The sequence below is a fragment of the Dasypus novemcinctus genome, chromosome 10, assembly GCF_030445035.2.
Source record: "Dasypus novemcinctus isolate mDasNov1 chromosome 10, mDasNov1.1.hap2, whole genome shotgun sequence".
NCBI classification, from domain to species: domain Eukaryota; kingdom Metazoa; phylum Chordata; class Mammalia; order Cingulata; family Dasypodidae; genus Dasypus; species Dasypus novemcinctus.
In genome coordinates, this window is record NC_080682.1 from 88980511 (window position 1) to 88999973 (window position 19463).

A 19463-nucleotide genomic window follows, 5' to 3' on the forward strand; every position below is an offset into this window, starting at 1 on the left:
CAAAGCTGTGGAAAATAATCTTGTACTTACGAACTTTCATATTTTTATAAGTGTGTGTCTTCAGAGTAAATCCCTATAAATGGGATATCTGGATCAAAGGTAAACATGGGCAAGTTCTTTAATCTGTGTTTCAGTTCTCTCATTTAAAATAGGGACAATAATATAGTATCTATCTCACAAGGTTAGGCTTATTATGAAGATTACATAAGTTAATTTTAATTAGAACAGACATATATGATAAAAATAAATACTTGAGACTTGTTTCAATGGAAAAAAGTTTAATTTTTATGCAATCAAATTATCTTGATACCTGCTTTGCCGTTGAGCTTAGAAGAATATTCCCCAAATCAAGATTACATAAAAATCCACCTCTATCTTCTTCTAAGCTTTAGGTAACTACTATATTTTTATTAAATTAATCCATCTGCTTTAGGGTGTAATAATAAGAGTGAAAATATTGATATATAATAGGCCTCTCTCTCTCTCTCTATATATATATATATATATGTATAATTTTTTTCTAAGTAGCCAGTTAGATCAGCATTACTGTTGAATTACTCAAATTTCCCTATGAATTTGAATACGGGTGCACATTTACTTGTTTATACTTCCAGTCTTTCTAACTATACACACAGCTCATACCTGATATGATTTCCAGTGGTCTATATTTCATTCTAATGATATCCAGAAAGAAGTCATGAAGCACCATCCACCCATTAAGCCCCAGGCAATGAAGCCCGAGTTCCAGGTAGGAAGTACAAAGAAAGAACCGTGGAGCCATAATCCTTAAGATTTTGGTGACATCTAGTGGACAGTTTTCATGGGGTAACCTGCTCAGTGTCAGGAAATACACTTAAATTCATGTAGCTTCTTTTTTTTTTTTTTTTTAAAGATTTATTTATTTATTTAATTTCCCCCCCTCCCCTGGTGGTCTGTTCTTGGTGTCTATTTGCTGCGTCTTGTTTCTTTGTCCGCTTCTGTTGTCGTCAGCGGCACGGGAAGTGTGGGCGGCACCATTCCTGGGCAGGCTGCTCTTTCTTTACACGCTGGGCGGCTTTCTTCACGGGTGCACTCCTTGCGCGTGGGGCTCTCCCATGCGGGGGACACCCCTGCGTGGCACAGCACTCCTTGCGCGCATCAGCGCTGCGCATGGCCAGCTCCACACGGGTCAAGGAGGCCCAGGGTTTGAACCGCGGACCTCCCATATGGTAGACGGATGCCCTAACCACAGGGCCAAAATCCGTTTCCCTCATGTAGCTTCTTAATTCACTAGGCGATTTTAAATTAAGAATTTTAAGCCCTATCATGTAAAGGACTGTCCTCTGCCTCCAAACTTTCTCTTGGGTCTGTGTTTCAGGCACCATGGATAAAATGGTCAAGAGAGCTCAGGTCATACCTCCTCACTTTGGAGATTTCATATGGCTTCCAACTGCCAATAGAGTTGAGAACATGTAATTTAGCAGAGATGGGATTATTCCATGTACTGTCCCTGATCTTCAACTTGGAAAGCCTTCTCCTTGTTCCTGAAGAACTGAAATCCTCTCATCTTTCAGGGGAAACCTCAAAATTCACAACCTCTAGAAAGCGTTCCTCTAATCAGAATTAACTTCTTCCTCTTTTGTTCCCTTAGTATATTGCCTATCTCTTAACACTGACCTCTTTCTGCCTTGCATTCTAGGTAGTTTGCACAGTCTGCACAGTCACTAGACTGCAAATGCCTTACAGATGAAGACAGTGAGTGGTTCATCTCAGATTTAAATAAATTTAACATCTTTAAGAATTTTGACTTTCTCTGTGACAATGGCTCTGAGATTTAAAGGAGGTATCAAAACACACACAGTTCATTCCAAGACATTAATCTAGACAAGTTATGCTTATATCCTAGCTTCTATACTTTCCCTGTTCATTTTTTCTTACTGATTTGACCTTGAAATGGTCTCATATGCTCTGCCTTTCTTTTTCATTAATTCACATTTTGGTGTTCCTCATTTCTGTTCTCCTGGTAACCAGTCTCAAGTATGTCCCCTTAAATTAATATCTGCTAGTGATTTGTCTGTGTTCCTTCACTCTTATCTACATGGCTTAAACTCCCAGAAAAATCTACCTTGATGTCAAAGAGACTAGTAATAAGGAAACCATAGCCTCCATTTATTGAGCATGTACTATGTGCTACATGCTTTTATATATTTCCTCATTTAATTTTCATAGCAATCTACTTTTATTTCAATCACAGCCTTAAGAAATACATTTTTAAAGGTCCTATCCTACACTCTTTCACAATGCTCGTCCTAGTGAAAATTTTATATTTTTCTATGAAAATACTGCCTTCTAACTAATAATCCCCTTGAAGATTAACAATGTCTCCTTTGCTCAACAGTGTCTCCATTGCTCAGCTACAAGACATGTATTACCTTGTTCAAAACTAATTCCCAGGATCTCAGAGAAAGAGCTGGCATTTTGCAAAACTCAGTGGAAAATGGTTCTAGACCATTTCTTAAGGCAGGCAATTGCGATCAGTTGTAAGGCTGGGAGCACAGCTGCCCCCACATCCATCATGTTAGAAAAGGGCTAGTGCTTTTCCAATCATGAATGCTGATGTAGCAAACCCTAAAACTAGTTTGCCCTCCAATATCTTAGAAAAGGTGTTAGTCATAACTCCTTTTTATATTCTGCTGGCCCTGTCTTCTCCAGTTCTAGACAGTGGAACTGACTAAAAACCTCCAGTAGGAGGCTCAGTGTTCCATTCCTAACAGGTCTAAAGTAAGGCAGATTGGTGTTATTTTTTTTCCTTAAGATTTATTTATTTATTTATTTCTCTCCCCTCCCCCCTCCCCTCCCCTCCTCACCCCTCTTGTCTGTTCTCTGTGTCTATTTGCTGCGTCTTCTTTGTCCGCTTCTGTTGTCGTCAGCAGCACAGGAATCTGTGTCTCTTTTTGTTGTGTCATCTTGTTGTGTCAGCTCTCCGTGTGTGCGGCACCATTCCTGGGCAGGCTGCACTTTCTTTCGCACTGGGCGGTTCTCCTTATGGGGCACACTCCTTGCACACGGGGCTCCCCTACATGGGGGACACCCCTGTGTGGCAGGGCACTCCTTGCACACATCAGCACTGTGCATGGGCCAGCTGCACACAGGTCAAGGAGGCCAGGGGTTTCAACTGCAGACCTCCCATGTGGTAGACGGACGCCCTAACCACTGGGCCAAGTCCGCCGCCACAGATTGGTGTTATTATCAAGGCCTCAACTCCTTCAAATACCTCCACCCAAGGGCAGTGAATGATAGGATGGTTAGGGCTAAGGCTCTGCCAGGATATATTGTTTTGTACCCTAACTCCTGATCAGGCCTGTATAGGGGATGGCACTTCCACTTCCTATATGATACAGTTTAAAAGTCCCACAGCCCAAATGAAGGCATTCCTCTCCTAAAGCTGATGTTAAATCCTGTTATATCTGTGCATTCCTGTAGTAAGCACTGGGGTAACTACCAACTGATAGTGTTCTGTCTCTGTGGATCTTCCCTAATTAATACAAACCCCATAACTGTGTATATGTGCTGCTTTATTTGCCTTGTTGGCATAATCTTAGCACAGTGCCTGACATATACAGTGGGTACTACACATAAATATTTGCTCAAAGGATTGGACCAATGGATGAATGGATAGATGGACTAACAATTGCATGAAGTGAGCCTTCTTGACTCTATTTGGTAGGTATGGGAGACAAGGCAGAAAGTGATTAAACAACCTGACCAAGATCACGCAGCTAGTGAGTGATGGATACAAGATTTGAATTCAGGTCTACCATCTTCCATACTACTTATTCTAAATTACTACATTCTGCTACAGCTCAGGGACTTCACAAGGTGCACCAGATCCTAGGTCAAGTGTAAATAAAAATAGCAATAAAAAACACACTTTAAAAAAATTCAGGCACTGTATTAGATACTCTACTTATGGGCTAGAGTCTAAGCCAATTATGCAAGCAAGTAATAATTTTAAACCCTACTGGATTTCAAGTTGAGGCTTTGATAATAACATCTGCCTTACTACACAGTGATTAGGAATGGAAAACTGAGCCTTATGGTGGAAGTTCTTAGTCACCCCAGCTGTTAAGAGCTGGAAAGGGCAGAGGCAGCAGAATATAAATGGGAGCTTTAAAGAATTAAATATGTCTCCAAGATTTTAAACTTAGTGGGTACAACTTGAATAATCATAATAAAATTTTCAAGTTGAACTTTTCTGTACTACTGCTGTGTATAGAATGCTACGGTACTACCATTTAATGAAGCCCATTGCATTCCAAGCACGGAGTGCTGAGTGCTTTACATGCATTATCTTATTTAAAGCTTTCAAAAATTTTACAAAATGATAATTATCATTACCATTTTGCACAAGAAGAGTCAAAAATTTTAAGAAAATTTCCCAAGCCACACAAATAGTAAACAGCAGAATGAGAAAGCAAACATATGACCGAAAGATTCATTTTCTCTCTAGTATAACAAGCAGCTTCCAAATATTATGGGAAGCTTCACTATTATTTTCTAAATGTTTTCCCTAAAAATTCTTTTCCTTCACCTTGAGTATTTTAATAAGTATGATACTAGTGGGACGTATCCCATAGGGTCATCATTTTTCTGTAATTCCTCTAGAGCAGGGATTCTTAACCGTTTTTTTTCCATGGACCTCTTTGTCAGTCAAGTGAAAACCATGGACCCCTTCTCAGAATGCAACTGCAGGTAGTTTTATGACACTCAACTAGCATCGGGTGTAACAACTACCATAATTTTGAAGTATGGATGAGTGTAAGTGATTTTTTGAGATACGAAACAACTGTAATGTGATATGAAATGAATATTACTGTAATTTATGGCATACATTCATAAGTGAAAGAAATGCTAGAATTCAGAGGTCAGAGAAAACAAGATGAGATGATTTTTTTCAATTCAAGCTCACGGATCCCCTAAAATCTTTCTTCGGACCCATTAGAGGTCCATGGACACTTGGTTAAGAATCCCTGCTCTCGACCTAATCCTATTTTTGCACTTGATGCCTAAGTATGTTCAGTATCACCCATAAAATATTTAGACTGGGTTATTTTTGAAGAGTTCTTAGATATGCTGCATTGTAAAAAGTATTACCTTCAGAAACAATTTCACTGTAAATAGAACAGATTCTGAAAGGAATTTCTAAATCAATTGGATTCCATATGGGCATTGTAAAAGCAACACAGTCTGATCTGCCTGATGAGTTCCTGAATATGACCAAGAGGAAACACTGAGGCTAGCATAATAACAGTCCCCAAAGAGGGAATTTCTGTGGAGGATGAGGTCACAGCACCTTTAAGGTAAATGTTAAAAGGGAGGCAGCAGGGATCCATAATTTAAAGACTGAGAAGTGTCACAGAGGCCCCAGGTGGGAAGAATACAAGTAAAAAAAGTCCTTCCTATCTCACTGGCCTAAGGCAAGGAGTAAAAAGAGGAGTCATTGTCCTATAAGAAAATAAGATGAATTCTACCACCAGCAATTTTAAAGATCGTCCCATGGCCACAGTGGATGATAACGAGCAGAGATGGAAGATGTTTGGGCCTCATCTGCAAGAGAAATAGTCACTATTGTCAAGTTGCCTGGAACCATTTTGGAGAGAAGGAAGGTGGAGTTGATGGGGTCTCAGGAGTAGGCTGAGAAAAGCTCAAGATAAAGAATATAAAGCTTTGGTTATGTGATGCACACTCCTTATATTTTACTGAGAGTGTGAGTCCTTCGAAACATCTGATACGCTATCTCATCATTATGAAAGCTATTATAGACTAGATCTCTTGTATATATTCCTACAAAGATAACTTTAATACATTAATTTCCAAAACAGAAATATGGGCTTTTGTATTATATATGTACATGGCAAATCCAAACCTCTTTAACTTTTTAAAAAAGTTATTAATTGCTTCAATATAAGGAAATTTCTCTTCAGAAATAGCTTTTCTGCTAATAGGATAAACTTCCCCATTGCTACTATTCTCCAAAAGGAATGACAAAGAGATTTTCCTAACTTGGTTCCCAGATGTGCAGGTCCTACCCTTGAGGTTATGGAAAGCTAGGTTTGAGCAGTTTAGGATAGGAAGGATCTGTGAGCTGCATCAAATAGTATAAGGCACCACCCATATTGATGACAGAACAAAGCCTGGAGAGAGAATCATTGTCAAGCTAAACCAGTCTATTAGTTAAAAAAAAAGGAAGTTAGAGCTGAGTTTCAAAACAATAATAGTTAACATTTTTTGAGTAGCCATTATATGCTAGATTCTGTGCTAGGCTTTATTTTCCATATTAAATTTATCTTAAGAAATATTCTGAACCTAATTAAAAGAATAAAGATGTGCACCACAGAAATTTAACAGATGTTAATATTTTGTCATTTTTGCTAAATCTGTTTCCTTTAAATAAATAAAATATTACAGATTCAGCTAAAGCTGTCTCCCCAAACTTCTTCCTTTCCTGTTCTGGATACATATTATCCTGATATTTTGTGTATCCATCGAATCATATTTTAACCATACCTACTGTTATGCAATTAACCTTTTTCCACAAACATTTTGATATTTACCCATGTTGATACACGTGGATCTGGAAGATTCCTGTTAGCTTCTACATAGAAATTCCTTATATGCAAAACTTTAGATGCTCCATTCCAGGTAGGTTTTTTTTTTTTTGACATTCAGAGTGCAGTAATGACCAATCTGGTGCATATTTCCTTGTGTGCATGTGAAAACTTTCTCTAGGTTCTTTCCTTGAAATGGAATTTCTGGATCATAAGGTATGTACCCTTCAGTTTTACTAGGCATTGCCACAATTATTTCCAATTTGACTGTATGAATTGATACATCTACCAGAAAGGTATCAGTTCTTTTGCCCCCCCCCCTTTTTTTTTTTTTTGATGTTTTTTAAAATTAATTTCTAGGCATTTCTTTGGAAGGTATTTCAATATAGTCTTCCAATCTAGTTTGACATTTCACTGTTTTAACACAAAGAACAGTTAATAATGTAGAAAATTTTATCAGTACTTTCCTTCTAGGTTTGTGCTTTTTATGTTGTAAAAAGAAAATTTCTACCCCAGTGTTGTAAATGTCTCTTCATATTCTTCTAAGTGTTTAAATTTTTTCTCTTCACATTTATGTCTTCAAATCATCTAGAATGTATTTTTGTGTATGCTGTGAGGTAGGGATATCATTTTCTTTTTGCAAAAAGATAAGTATTTTTAAAAAGTCCATCCTTTCACCAATAACTTTTAAAGCTACCTCTGTCATATGCTTTCATATACAAGTGGGCCTGTTTCTGGGCTCATTATTTTTTTCTATTGATCTGTCTGTCCTTGTCTCTTGAATATCACACAGTTTAAGTTACTACAATGTTATAATAGATCTTGGTGGAGTAAGTCTTCCTAATTTGTTTTTCAAAATTGCTGTTAAGGGAGCCAGTATAGCTCAGTGGCTGAGTGCCAGCTTCCCACATAGAGGTCCAGGGTTCGATCTCTGGCCCCAGTACCTCAAAAAAAAAAAAAGTTGCTTTTCTTTTCTTGCTCTTTATTCCACAATACTGTGTGGGTTTTAGGATAAGCTAAATCTCCCATTAGTGTCTTTTCTACCTGTTTCTTAATCATTGTTGGTGGTCAAATGAATGCTATTTTTTTTATGTGTGTGGTTGCTTGGCCAAATCCTTTACTTAGTATTCCATCGCCGATTAACACAAACTACTGGTAAAGAGGGGAGGGGAGCTCTGAGGAAACTTCATTTGAAGTTGTACTCATTTTCCAAATGATTGGTGAGGTTGAGAATAGTTATAATAAAGCCTTCCCAACCATGAGCATGATACGAGTCTCCATTTATTTAGTTCTTCTATGTCCTTCAGTAAAGATTAACATTTTTTTTTTCCATAAAGGTCTTACATTTTCACTAGGTTAATTCCTGATGTTTTATTGAGCTATTTCTGGAACTTGTTCTTCTGGGCCACTACTATGCCCTTTCTTTTAGTTCACCTAATTTATTTTGTTGGAAAATTATGTTTCTAAAAAGTTGTGTGTGTGCTGAATTCAGATCTTTTTTGTTGTAGTTTAGGTGTTCATATTTCCTTCAGCAATTATATTACACTGAACATGAGTCCTGATACTTTCGCCTGATCCTTCTTTCTCTGGTTGCTAGAGTCCCCTGGCTGTAGTTACTTTTCTCTCAAATAATTAGAAGTCTGAGAGTTAAGAGTGAACACTTGTGGGGTATTTCCACAGGTGCTGAATGAAAAGGTCTTTCTTGCCCTGAGCTGCAGGTGAAAAGAGACCATTATATCTTTCCTGAGGCACCTTGGAAGAAGCCTCTGATTTTCTCTGCTCTAGCCCTTCTCCCCAACTCAAGAGTGTGGAACACTCAACCCATTTCCTTGTCTTTTTGAGTACAGGAAGACCCAGCCCCCTCATACCAGGTTGAGATCCTCGGGTGTTGCAATACCAAGCTCTTTCAGGAATTCTCTGACCTCTGGTGCTGCTCACATTTGATTCTTCCACACCTAGGGGAAGAAGCCCAATTCTTTTCACAGGAGCCAGTACCTGGCTCAAGTCAAGGACAAGGAGCTTTTTGTTAAAATGGAAGTCATCATGGTCCCAAAATCCATCATTGATATATTTCCTACTTTTTTCTTAGTAATTTGTTGATGGTGAAAATGAATGCTATCAACTGATTGTTTTTTAAATTTTTTGTAGCTTTGTGGACGGTTGGCCCAATGTTTAATTTAGTATTCCATCTTTTTCAACATATATGAAAGGTATTATTGGGAGAGAGGGGACAGGATATTCTGCAGATTCCCAAAGAATTGGCAGAATTGCAAAATAGGACCAGCATTATCCATTTGCTTTTTTAGATTTACTACAGTGAACATAAATTTCCTTACATACACATCTGCTCTAAGTGGTTTTGGTTGTTTTTGTTTTTGGTTATTTTTTAATATTGTTACTCAGTTTGAAAGAAGACACCCTGAAATCTTAAGAGTAGCATACACCAATCCTTCCCACTCTCCCCCAAAATAACTAGTTGTTTTGAATGGCCAAAATGATCCATCTTTCCATATTAGGTGGGTAGATGTTTGTGAAAGATCTTAGAATTGCTTGTCTCATTTATCAGGAAAATTTAGAAGGTAAGAAGCCTTTAAGAGAATTTCTACGTGGAAATATAACAACACTAGTACGCAGGTTCAAGTCTTATACTTTTAACATGAGCTTGTTGAAAGAAACGTTAACAATTCCAAAACGCAATTAAACGAGTTTTAACTTTTTCCTCCCAAAAGCATAAAAATTACGGAGAGGAACTTAACAGGAAATTCTTAAAAGGCACAAACAACTCTTCTTTGCACTAGTCCTTGGGTACTTAGGATAGAACTGGTTCTTCTTTTCGTTAATTTCTTTCAAAATGGATTTTGGTCCCAAGTCTTTCAGTGCTCAGTATCTGCTCCGGCCTCCCCCTCTCTCCGAGCGGCTTCCTAGGCGGCCTCCGCCCCTGGGTACCCTTCGGCCTGACCGGCTGTAGGAATCACGTGGGGGAGGGCACCCCCTCTCCATGGACGGGGGAAGCCCGCGATCCGGTCTGCCTACCCGGTCGCGGCCCCTGGAGTAGCGGTCGCTTCGGCCGCTGGCATAACTGTCGCGGCCGCCGCCGTAGGCGTCGGGCGAGCAGCCCCGGTACTCTTCGTAGCGGCCGCCCCCGCCGTAAGATGGCGGCGGCCCCCGCGCGGGGGCGGCGCTGCGCGGGTCCCCGTAGCTGTCGAAGGGGTCTCGGTAGCCTCCGCTCGGATGGTCAGCGTAGTCGCGGTCGCGGCCGCCGTAGCCGTCTCGATCCCCGTAGCCTCTCGATGGACAGTCGTCCCGGGCACTGGAGTGGCCGTAGTCGCGGTAGGTATATTCTCTGGGCGACGGAGCAAAGTCCCTGGGGTCGCGGGCGCTCGGGTAGTCTCGGCTCGAGTAGCCGTCTCTGGGCGAGTAGCCCTCCTCCCGGGGGCCCAGGTAGGGATCCCGGCGCGGGGGCGGCGGCTCCCGGCGCGGCGGGGCCACATAGCCGTCTCGCCCCCGCGCGGCCGGGGCCCGCCCGCGCATTCCACCGCCTCCGCTGCGAGCCGGGCCCGACGGCGCGGCCCTCTTGGGAGGTGGCCCCGCCCTGCGCGGCGGCGGCGGCGGCCCTCGCTTCAGGGGCATCGGGCCCCGGGACGGCCGCAGGTCGAAATCCCCCGCGTAGCCGCCGTCGTCTGCCGGTCCGCCCCGGGAAGGGGGCCGCCGGGGGCCGCCGCCGCCGCCGCCGCCCCGGACCCCGCGCAGGCCCCTCGGACGGCCCCGGCTGCGGGGCGGCGGCGGCGGGCCCCGCCGGCTGCTATCAAACGCCGGTTTGGTGGCCTGGGCCACCTTGATGGCCTTACCATCCAGGGACTTGCCGTTCATGTCTCTGGCGGCGGCCTTGGCGTCTGCGGGGCTTTCGAAGGTGACGAACGCGAAGCCCCTCGACTTGGAGGTTTCTCGGTCTTTCATCAGGAGCACCTCGATGATGCGGCCATACTTGCCAAACGCGGCCTCGAGGGCTTTCTCGTCGGTTTCGAGGTTGAGCCCACCGATGAAAAGCTTCCCTGGGCGGTCTGCTTCAACCATGTCGGCGGGTCGTGCGGTAAGTCGTGAAGGGAGGCGAAGAGGACGCGCCCGTCGCGGCCGCCGAGCCCAGTCGCTGAGGGCGGCTCCTACCGGTCGGGCGGCGCGTCGTTGTCGAGTCCCCGGAAACGCAGTCGCGGCTGCGGCCCCTGCTGCGCAGGCGGAACGCCGCGCCTTGTGCCTCCTGGGTCCTCTTCCCGCCGCCTGACCGGCTCTGACTAGTTGTGATTGGTTGGTTGTCTCTGGGGCGCTGTCACGCCGTCTAGGATGTTAGGCGGTTTTGCCGTTTTCTTTCTAGTCTTTTATCTTCGACTATAAACCTGTTCCTCGCTTACCTGTTTAATTCATTCTTGAAAGCGCTGCCGTTAAGTGAAAAGCCGTTCGGTAGGGAAAAAAATCTTTTAAACTCCATGGGAAGCATTAGGATGCATTCCAACCCAAGTTACCCAAACCATTTTCTGACAATACAATTTTATTAATTGAAAAAATGAAATAAGTAACAACCGGAAAGTTTAAAAAAATGCAGTTTTAACGTAAAATGTACTAAAATTAGGATTTCTTACGCTCGCGAAAGGGGAAAGAACACTTGATGGGAGGGGGCGTGGTTGTGAATAGGGAAGGAGAGGGAGTCGTTCTATAGAAGATACAATCTTCCTTCTGCACAATTTTCTTCAAGCTTTCAACCTTCAAAAAGTGCTCATAGCTATGTTGTGTTCAGCATAGGGAGAAATAAAGACAAAACAGAAGACTACTTGAATACTTGTCAAAGTAGCGCCTGCACACGACAAACCAAAGAGCCCCCCTCTTCCGCTCTTTCTTTGGCGCAACCTCAGCAAAGCGAAACTTTTTGGGTTCTTTCAAAATTATGTAATTCAAATTTGTTCTTTACAGATTTGTCTCTGAATGGAAATAAGTGCGAAGAGTAAATTCATCTTTGCTTGAAATTGTAATATCAGCCATTTCTTTACTATATTTATCGTTTTCGGTTTCCTTCAGAAAGCGATAAAATTTCAAGAGTTGATAGGGTAAAAAGTTGATGACTAAGCAATCATATGAAGTCTATATGTGTGTAGAGATATATGTGCAAGTATGTGTTACATATGACTTAATGCACTAGCTGTAGAATGCTGACGAGGTAGTGAAAGTTGACCTTTTAATGCTTTATTTGACTTTAAAGTTTTAAGAGTTTTTAGTATGAATGGAAGTTAAAGTTAAATGTGTTTTCTTCAGCTCATGTGATGAATTGCACTAATAGATTTTATTATTAAATCTATTGTATTCTTAAGGTAAGTAAACTTGTTTGGGATGTATTCATTTTAAAATATATTAATTTTGTTTGCTAATAATTTAGAATTTTACATTTCTAATCATAAAGGTTATTGGCCTATGATTTTCTTTCTCATACTAAGCCACGGAGGGTTTTGGTCTTGTTTTCTTTGTCGTCTTTGGAATAGTTCATATATCACAGGGATTAATTTTTAGTTTTTAAAAGATTTAAAGAACTTGCCTGAAAGCCCCATCTGGTCTGGTTTTTGAGTATATTTTATTACTGATGCAATCTCTTTTAATTTTGAATCTATTCAGTTTTTTATTTCTTGGCTCATTTTTTGTAAGATACCTTTTTCTAATAAGAAGTTATCATTTTGCTTAAATTTTCCAATTTATTGGCATAAAGTTGTTCATAGAATTCTCTTATGATTTTGACAATTTCTGTTGTATCTTTAAATATGCCCTGCTTTGCTTTATCTCATTTTTTGTGTGTGTGATCTGTCTTGCTAGAAGTTTTTATCTTACTGGTCTTGTCAAAGAACCAGCTTTTAGCTTTGCTGCACCTCTGTTTGCTTTGCTGCTGTGTCTCTGTTTTATTTCTTCATTCTTTGGATTTGTGCTTTGCATTGTTTTTTCCCCTCTAATTTCTTAGGTAGGACATTTAGCTCACTAAGAGTTTTAAAACAGATTTCTTCTAATTTTTATAGTTAAGGCTAAAACTTTTTAAGTATTGGTTTAACAGCATGAACTGAGCTATGACACATGATGTTTTCAGTATTCAGTTCCTAATATTGTCCCATTTCTTTGGCACATGAATTATATGGAAATGTGTTTTTAAATTTTCAAACATATGGACATTATTGATTATATTTTAAACATGCTCTGTATGATACCCATCTTTTGTTTTTGTTGATACTTACTATGGTGTTTTGTTTTGTTTTGTTTTGTTTTTTTAATGTTCCAATTGTGTTTGAGAAGAAAATGTATGCTTTAAATGTTGGGAGTAAAATTCTTTCCTTATGTTGTGATGCTTAATCTTTTATATCCTAATTTATTTATTTATTTTATCTGATACAATTAACAGTCACTGAGGGCTGTGTTAAAATTTCCCACAATAATTGTGGATTTTTCCATGTGTCTTTGTTTTTGTGTCAGTTTTTTGTTTCATGTGATTTAAATCTATATTGTTAGATATATAAAAATTGAGAATTATATCCCTAATGAATTATATTCCTGTGAGTACCTTTTATCTAGTAGTCCTCTTTATTCATAATAAAGTTTTTTTGCCTTAACTGTATTTTGTCTGATATTCTATATTCTCAGAATCATTCAGATTTATTTCTTCCAGATTGTTGTGCGCTTTCTATTAACCATGCCATTCTCGTCTCTCCTTTTTTTCCACCTTACTTGCCTACTCTGGTATCAATCAAGTTGTCTTTATTCCTTTCTTTTTCCTTTACTAATTTGGAAGTTCTTTAAAGAATAGATGTAATTAATTTTAAAAATTAATGCTTTTTTTAAGAATTAGAAGACATGTCTGTTTATTTTTTATAGGTGCTAAATATCAGAGAGGATAGTCAATACATTGGATTACAGTGCGTGAATGCAAAAATATATTTTGACAGTATAATATTCTGGAACAAATCCCAAAAGCTACAATTTAGCAAAGATAAAATGTAAAAACAAACATGAGTATGAAGAGGGGATCACAGGTTGGCAGAGCAACACATGCCAAAGATTTACAGGTTTCTGCTCTTTAGGGTTATTATCATTCCTGGAACATGGCAGCCACATCAGCATCATGCCCCGACAAGTTGTTGAGACTGATAAATTCGTATAGTAAGTGGAATCTCTGCTTGCTTTGGTAAAAGTTACCTGCTCACATCCAGAATAGCTGCAATCCCACAGTTCTTTATGTTGGTCAACCAATATACGAAGCGTTATATCCAATCAGAGTGGTCTGCTTTGTGTCACTGACAAACCAAAAGGTCTCTAAAAGAAAGCAGTCAGATAGAAGAAAGTCCTGAAAGCCATGTCAAGGGAGAAAGAGCTGTGAAAAATTATCTGGTCCCTAGAACCAATAAATTTACTAGAACAGAGTAAATTTAGGGATGTGATGGCTCTCTTCCCAAATTTGAAAAGAGAATACTGAGGGAAAAGTTGGCATTTATCTTGTTCCCTTTTGTATTTGCAGCATATAGCAAAGTAACTGGCCCAAATATGCTCAAATCGATTCTTGGTGAAATAGATAGAGGATAAAGATCAGTAGAGACATGTTACCAGGAGACAGTTTTAACTCAGTGCGAGGAAAAAAATTTCTAAAACTTTGATTTGCTGGTCCAGGCAGCTTTGAGTTTGGTGCAGGATGAAAATAGGGCCTGGATAGTCTTTATCAAGGAAAGGATAAGGCTGGACAAGAGGCACATTACAGTACCAAGATACTGTGCTTCTTCTCCAGGTGCTCAGCTTGATATTGCATTGTGAGTTCAGTAGACTAATCATTGTGAAGGACTGGGATTGAGAGATATACCTGGAAGATCCCATAAATATTATCTGATGGGGAAGTTGTATACATTTACTGAGCCTGTGTTTCCATGTAAGGTATACATTATCAGATTTCTATTGGTAGAAATAACATCACCATAGCCTTGTTGGTCTGTCAGTCCCTGATTAAAAGTTTTGCTTCTGTCATTATCACCTTTTCCCTTGTTATATAATAGAATTTCTGTGATGACTTTAGAGAACGAAGAAAAGAAAATTTATGTCGTTACCATATGGATGGATGAAGAGCCTTTTAGACCTTCATTTTTGAGAGACATCTGTTTGATCCCTGAAAGAAATAAATTCTTTGCAGAAGATTCATCCAATGATCATTTTTATGTAAGAATTCCTCTTAAAAATTTAATGGAATTCCCACCTACAAATAACGGTTTTTTTCCCCTCATTTAAATTAGGTGTATTTCCCCCTTATAGTACTCTATTACCACCTCATTAGTGTCATAAATTTGTTATAATTAATGAAAGAACATTCTTAATACTTGTACTATTATCCTCAGTCCATAATTCACAATAAGATTCACTGTGTTATACAGCCCCATGTTTTATCTTCTTTCATTCTACTAACATACATGACCTAAAACGACCCCTTTCAACTATATTCACAACAATAATTCAGTGTGGTAAATTACACTCACAATAATGTACTCAATCACCACCATCCATTTCCAAATTTTAATCAATCTAAATAAAAATTCTGTACAAATTAAGCATCAACTCCCCATTCTCTACCTGAGACAATACCCTGGTAACCTATATTTTAGATTCTAACTCTATGAGTTTATTATAATTAGTTCATATTAGTGTGATCATATAATATTTGTCCTTTTGTACCTGGCTTATTCATTCAGCTTAATGTCCTCAAGTTTCACCCATGTGGTTTCATGCGTCAGGACCTCATTCCTTCTTACAGCTGAATAATATTCTATCATATGTATATATCACATTTTTTCATCCATTCATTGGTTAATAGACATTTGGGTTGCTTCCATCTTTTGTCAATTGTAAATATTGCTGCTATGTGTGTGAAAGTAGCTGTTTGAGTTCCACCTTTCAGTTCTACCCACTAGCAGGATTGCTGGGTCATTTGATAATTATATATTTAGCTTCCTAAGAAACTGCCAAATTTTCTTCCACAGCAGCTGTGCCATTTTACATTCCCACTAGCAATGAATGAGTTTTCTTCTCTACATTCCTCTTCAACACTTGCAATTTTCTATTTTTTAATAGCCATTCTAGTGGGTGTGAAATTATATAGCATTGTGGTTTTGATGCATTTCCCTAATAGCTAGTGATGTTGAACATCTTTTCATCTGCTTTTTAATCATTTGTATATATGTTCTTTGATGAAATGTCTATTCAAGTCTTTTGCCTATTTTTTAATTAGGTTGTCTTTTTATTGTTGAGTTCTAAGATTTCTTAATATATTCTGGATGTTAAACCTTTATTGGAGATGTGGATTCCAAGTATTACCTCCCACTGAGTAGGTTGTCTTTTTACCTTCTTGATAAAGTTCTTTGATGCACAAAACTTTGTAGTTTTGAGGAGGTCACATTTATCTTTTTCTTTTCTTGCTTATGCTTTGTGTATAGTGTCTAAGAAGCCATTGTGTAATACCTCTGTAGTCCTGGCTCTTATATATAGGTCTTTGATCCATTTTGAGTTAGTTTTTGTATATGAGGTAGGCATCCTCTTTCATTCTTTTGCATATGGATTTGCAGTTCTCCCACCACCATCTGTTGAAGAGTTTATTCTTTTCCAATAGAGTGATTTGGCAGTCTTGTCAAAATTTAGTTGGCCAGGGGAATGAGTGTAGCTCAGTGGTTTGAGTGCTTGCTTCCCATGTATGAGATCCTGGGTTCAATCCCTGGTATCTCCTTTTAAAAAAATCAATTGGCCATAGGTGTGAGAATATTATTTCTGAATTCTCAATTCTATTCTATTGGTTGATATCTCTATCCTTGTGCCAAGACCATGTTCACCATTATAGCTTTGTACTATGCTTTAAAGTCAGTAAGTGTGAGTCCTACAACTTGTTCTTATTTTCGAAGATTTTTTTGGGATATTTAGGACCCCTTACTCTTCCAAATAAATTTGATAATTGGGTTTTCCATTTCTGCAAAATAGGCTGTTGGAATTTTGATTTTGTATTGAATTGGTAAATCATTTTGGGTAGACTTGACATGTTAATGAAATTTAGTTCTTCCAATCCATGAATATGATTTTACTTCCATTTATTTAGGTCTTCTATGATTAGTTTTAGCTATGTTTTATAGTTTTCTGTGTACGGGTCCTTTACATTCTTAGTTAAATTTATTCCTAGATATCTGATTTCTTTAGTTGCTATGTGAATGGAATTTTTTTCTTAATTTCTTCTTCTGATTGTTCATTGCTTATGTATGGAAAGCATGTTGATCTTGTACTCCACCATTTTGCTGAATTCAAATATTAGCCCTAGTAGCTGTGTTACGCATTTTTCAAGATTTTCTGCATATAGGATCTCATCAGCTGCAAATGGGGAATGTTTTAATTCTACCTTTCCAACTTTGATGCCTTTTATTTCTTTTTCTTGTCTAAAAACTTCCAGTCCAATGTTGAATAACAGTGGTGACAGTGGGCATCCTTGTCTTATTCCTGAATTTAGAGGAAAGCTTTCAGTCTTTCACCATTGAGTATGGTATTGGCTGTAGGTTTTTCATATAGTTTCTTTGTCATGTTGGGGAAGATTTCCTTCTTTTCTGGGTGGGGGGCGGAGAATAAAATAAAAATGGCACAAGAGACACAAAAAACCATTTTACTACTTTTCTTTTTTTTTTTTTTTTACCAAGAAAGGATGCTAAATTGTGTCAGATGCCTTTTCTGCATCAATTGAGACGATCATATGGTTTTTGCCCATTTTGTTGATATGATGTATTACATTCATTGATTTTCTTATGTTGAACCACCCTTGCTTACTTGGGATAAAAACTAGTTGATCATGATGTATACTTATTTTCATGTGCTGTCGGACTTTATTTGTAAGTATTTTTTTGAAGACTTTTCCATCTATATTCATAAGAAAAAGTGGCCTGTAATTTTCTTTTCCTGTAATACCTCTATCAAGCTTTTCTTTTAGGGTGATGTTGGCCTACCTAATGAGTTGGGTAGTGTTCCCACCTCTTCAGTTTTTTGGAAGAGTTTGAGCAGGATAGGCATTAATTCTTCTTGGAATGATTTGTAGAATTCAACTCTGAAGCCATCTGATCATAGACCTTTCTTTGCTGGGAGGTTTTTGACGACTGATTCAATCTCTTGTAATTGGTCTGTTGAGGTCTTTAGTTTCTTCTAGAGTCAATGTAGGTTGTTCATGTGTTTCTAGGAATTTGTGCTATTCATCTAGGTTGTCTTGTTTTGTTGGCATACAGTTGTTCACAGTATCCTCTTATGATCCTTTTTATTTCTGTGGGGTCAGTGGTAATGTTCACTGTCTCATTTCTGATTTTATTTGCATCTTCTTCCTTTTTTTTCTTTGTCAGTGTAGCTAAGGGTTAGTTTATTTTATGGATCTTTTCAAAGAACCAGCTTTTGTTTTTTTAAAAAAATTCTATTGTCTTTTATTCTCAACTTCAATTATTTCTGTTCTAATCTTTGTTATTTCTTTCCCTGTGCTTGTTTCTTGGTTAGTTTGTTGTTCTTTTTCTAGTTCCTCCAGGTGTGCAGTTAGGTCTTTGATTTTAGCTCTTTCCTCTTTTTTAACATAAGACTTTAGGGTTTCATATTTCCCCCTCAGCACTGCCTTCACTGCATCCCACAAGTTTTAGTATACTGTGTTCTTGTTTTGTGATCCAGAATGTGGTCTGTCCTAGAGAGTGATCCAAGTACAATTGAGAAGAATGTGTATCTTGCTGTTTGTGGGTTCTGTATATATCTGTTAGGTCTAGTTCATTTATCATATTTTTGAATTTAACTGTTTCCTTATTGATCTTCCATTTAGAGAGTCTATCTATCGAAGAAAGTGATGTTTTGAAGTCTCCAACTATTATTGTAGTTTCTACCTGTACTTTTGTCAGTTGCCTTGTGTATTTTGGGCACCACTGTTAAGTATATAAATATTTATGATTGTCATTTCTTCTTGGTGGATTGACCCTTTTATTCATACATAGTGTCCTTTTTGTCTCTTATAATAGCTTTTGACTTTAATTCTATTTTGTCTGATATTACTATAGCTATCCTAGCCCTTTTTTTGGTTACTATTTGATGGAATATTTTTTTCTAACCTTTCACTTTCAACATATTTGTATCTTTGAGTTTAAGGTGAGTCTCCTGTAAACAGCATATAGTTGGATCATTCTTTTCTATCCATTCTGCCCAACTGTGCTATTTGGGGAGTTAATCCATTAACATTCAATGTTATTACTGTAAGGAGAGTACTAATTTCAGCCCTTTTGTCCTTTGATTTATATATGTCATATCTTTCGTTTTTGTCTCTCTTTTCCCTTATTGCAATTTCCTTTTCCATATAGTTGATCTTTTGTGATATATGACTGATCCGTTTTTCATTTTTGCTTCTGTATATTTTTAAAATTGTTTCTTTGTGGTTAACCTGGGGTTTATATTACACATCCTACATCTCTAACCTACTAATTTGAAAAGATATCACCTTAGCTTCTAGAGCATACATGTTCTCTGCTCCTGTATCCTTTCGTTTCCTCCTTTATGTTGTTTTTGTCTCACCTTACCATTTTGTATTTTGCGTGTCCATTATCAAGAAATATGCCATTCTTGTTCAATTGTATTCTGACTCTTATAAGAATTAAAGAGCCGAGTGATATATTGGGGATACAGTACTATTATACTACAGTAACCCTTTTAATTATCCTTCCTGATGATCTTCATTTATTCAAACTACTCCAGACCATCCTCTTCTGTCTTATCCTTTCAACCTGCAGAACTCCCTTAATAATTCTTGTAGGGTGGGTCTCTTTTTAATGAATTCTCTCA

The 19463-nt window shown here is 38.5% G+C and overlaps 1 protein-coding gene across 1 annotated transcript; it reads right to left on the bottom strand.

The window, feature by feature from the left end:
• Positions 1-9222: 9222 nt before the first annotated feature.
• Positions 9223-10751, bottom strand: RBMXL2 (RBMX like 2). The gene has a single exon (XM_058305808.2). It carries the CDS (start codon positions 10659-10661, stop codon positions 9468-9470), a length of 1194 nt encoding a protein of 397 aa, XP_058161791.1. The 5' UTR covers positions 10662-10751; the 3' UTR covers positions 9223-9467.
• Positions 10752-19463: the final 8712 nt, after the last annotated feature.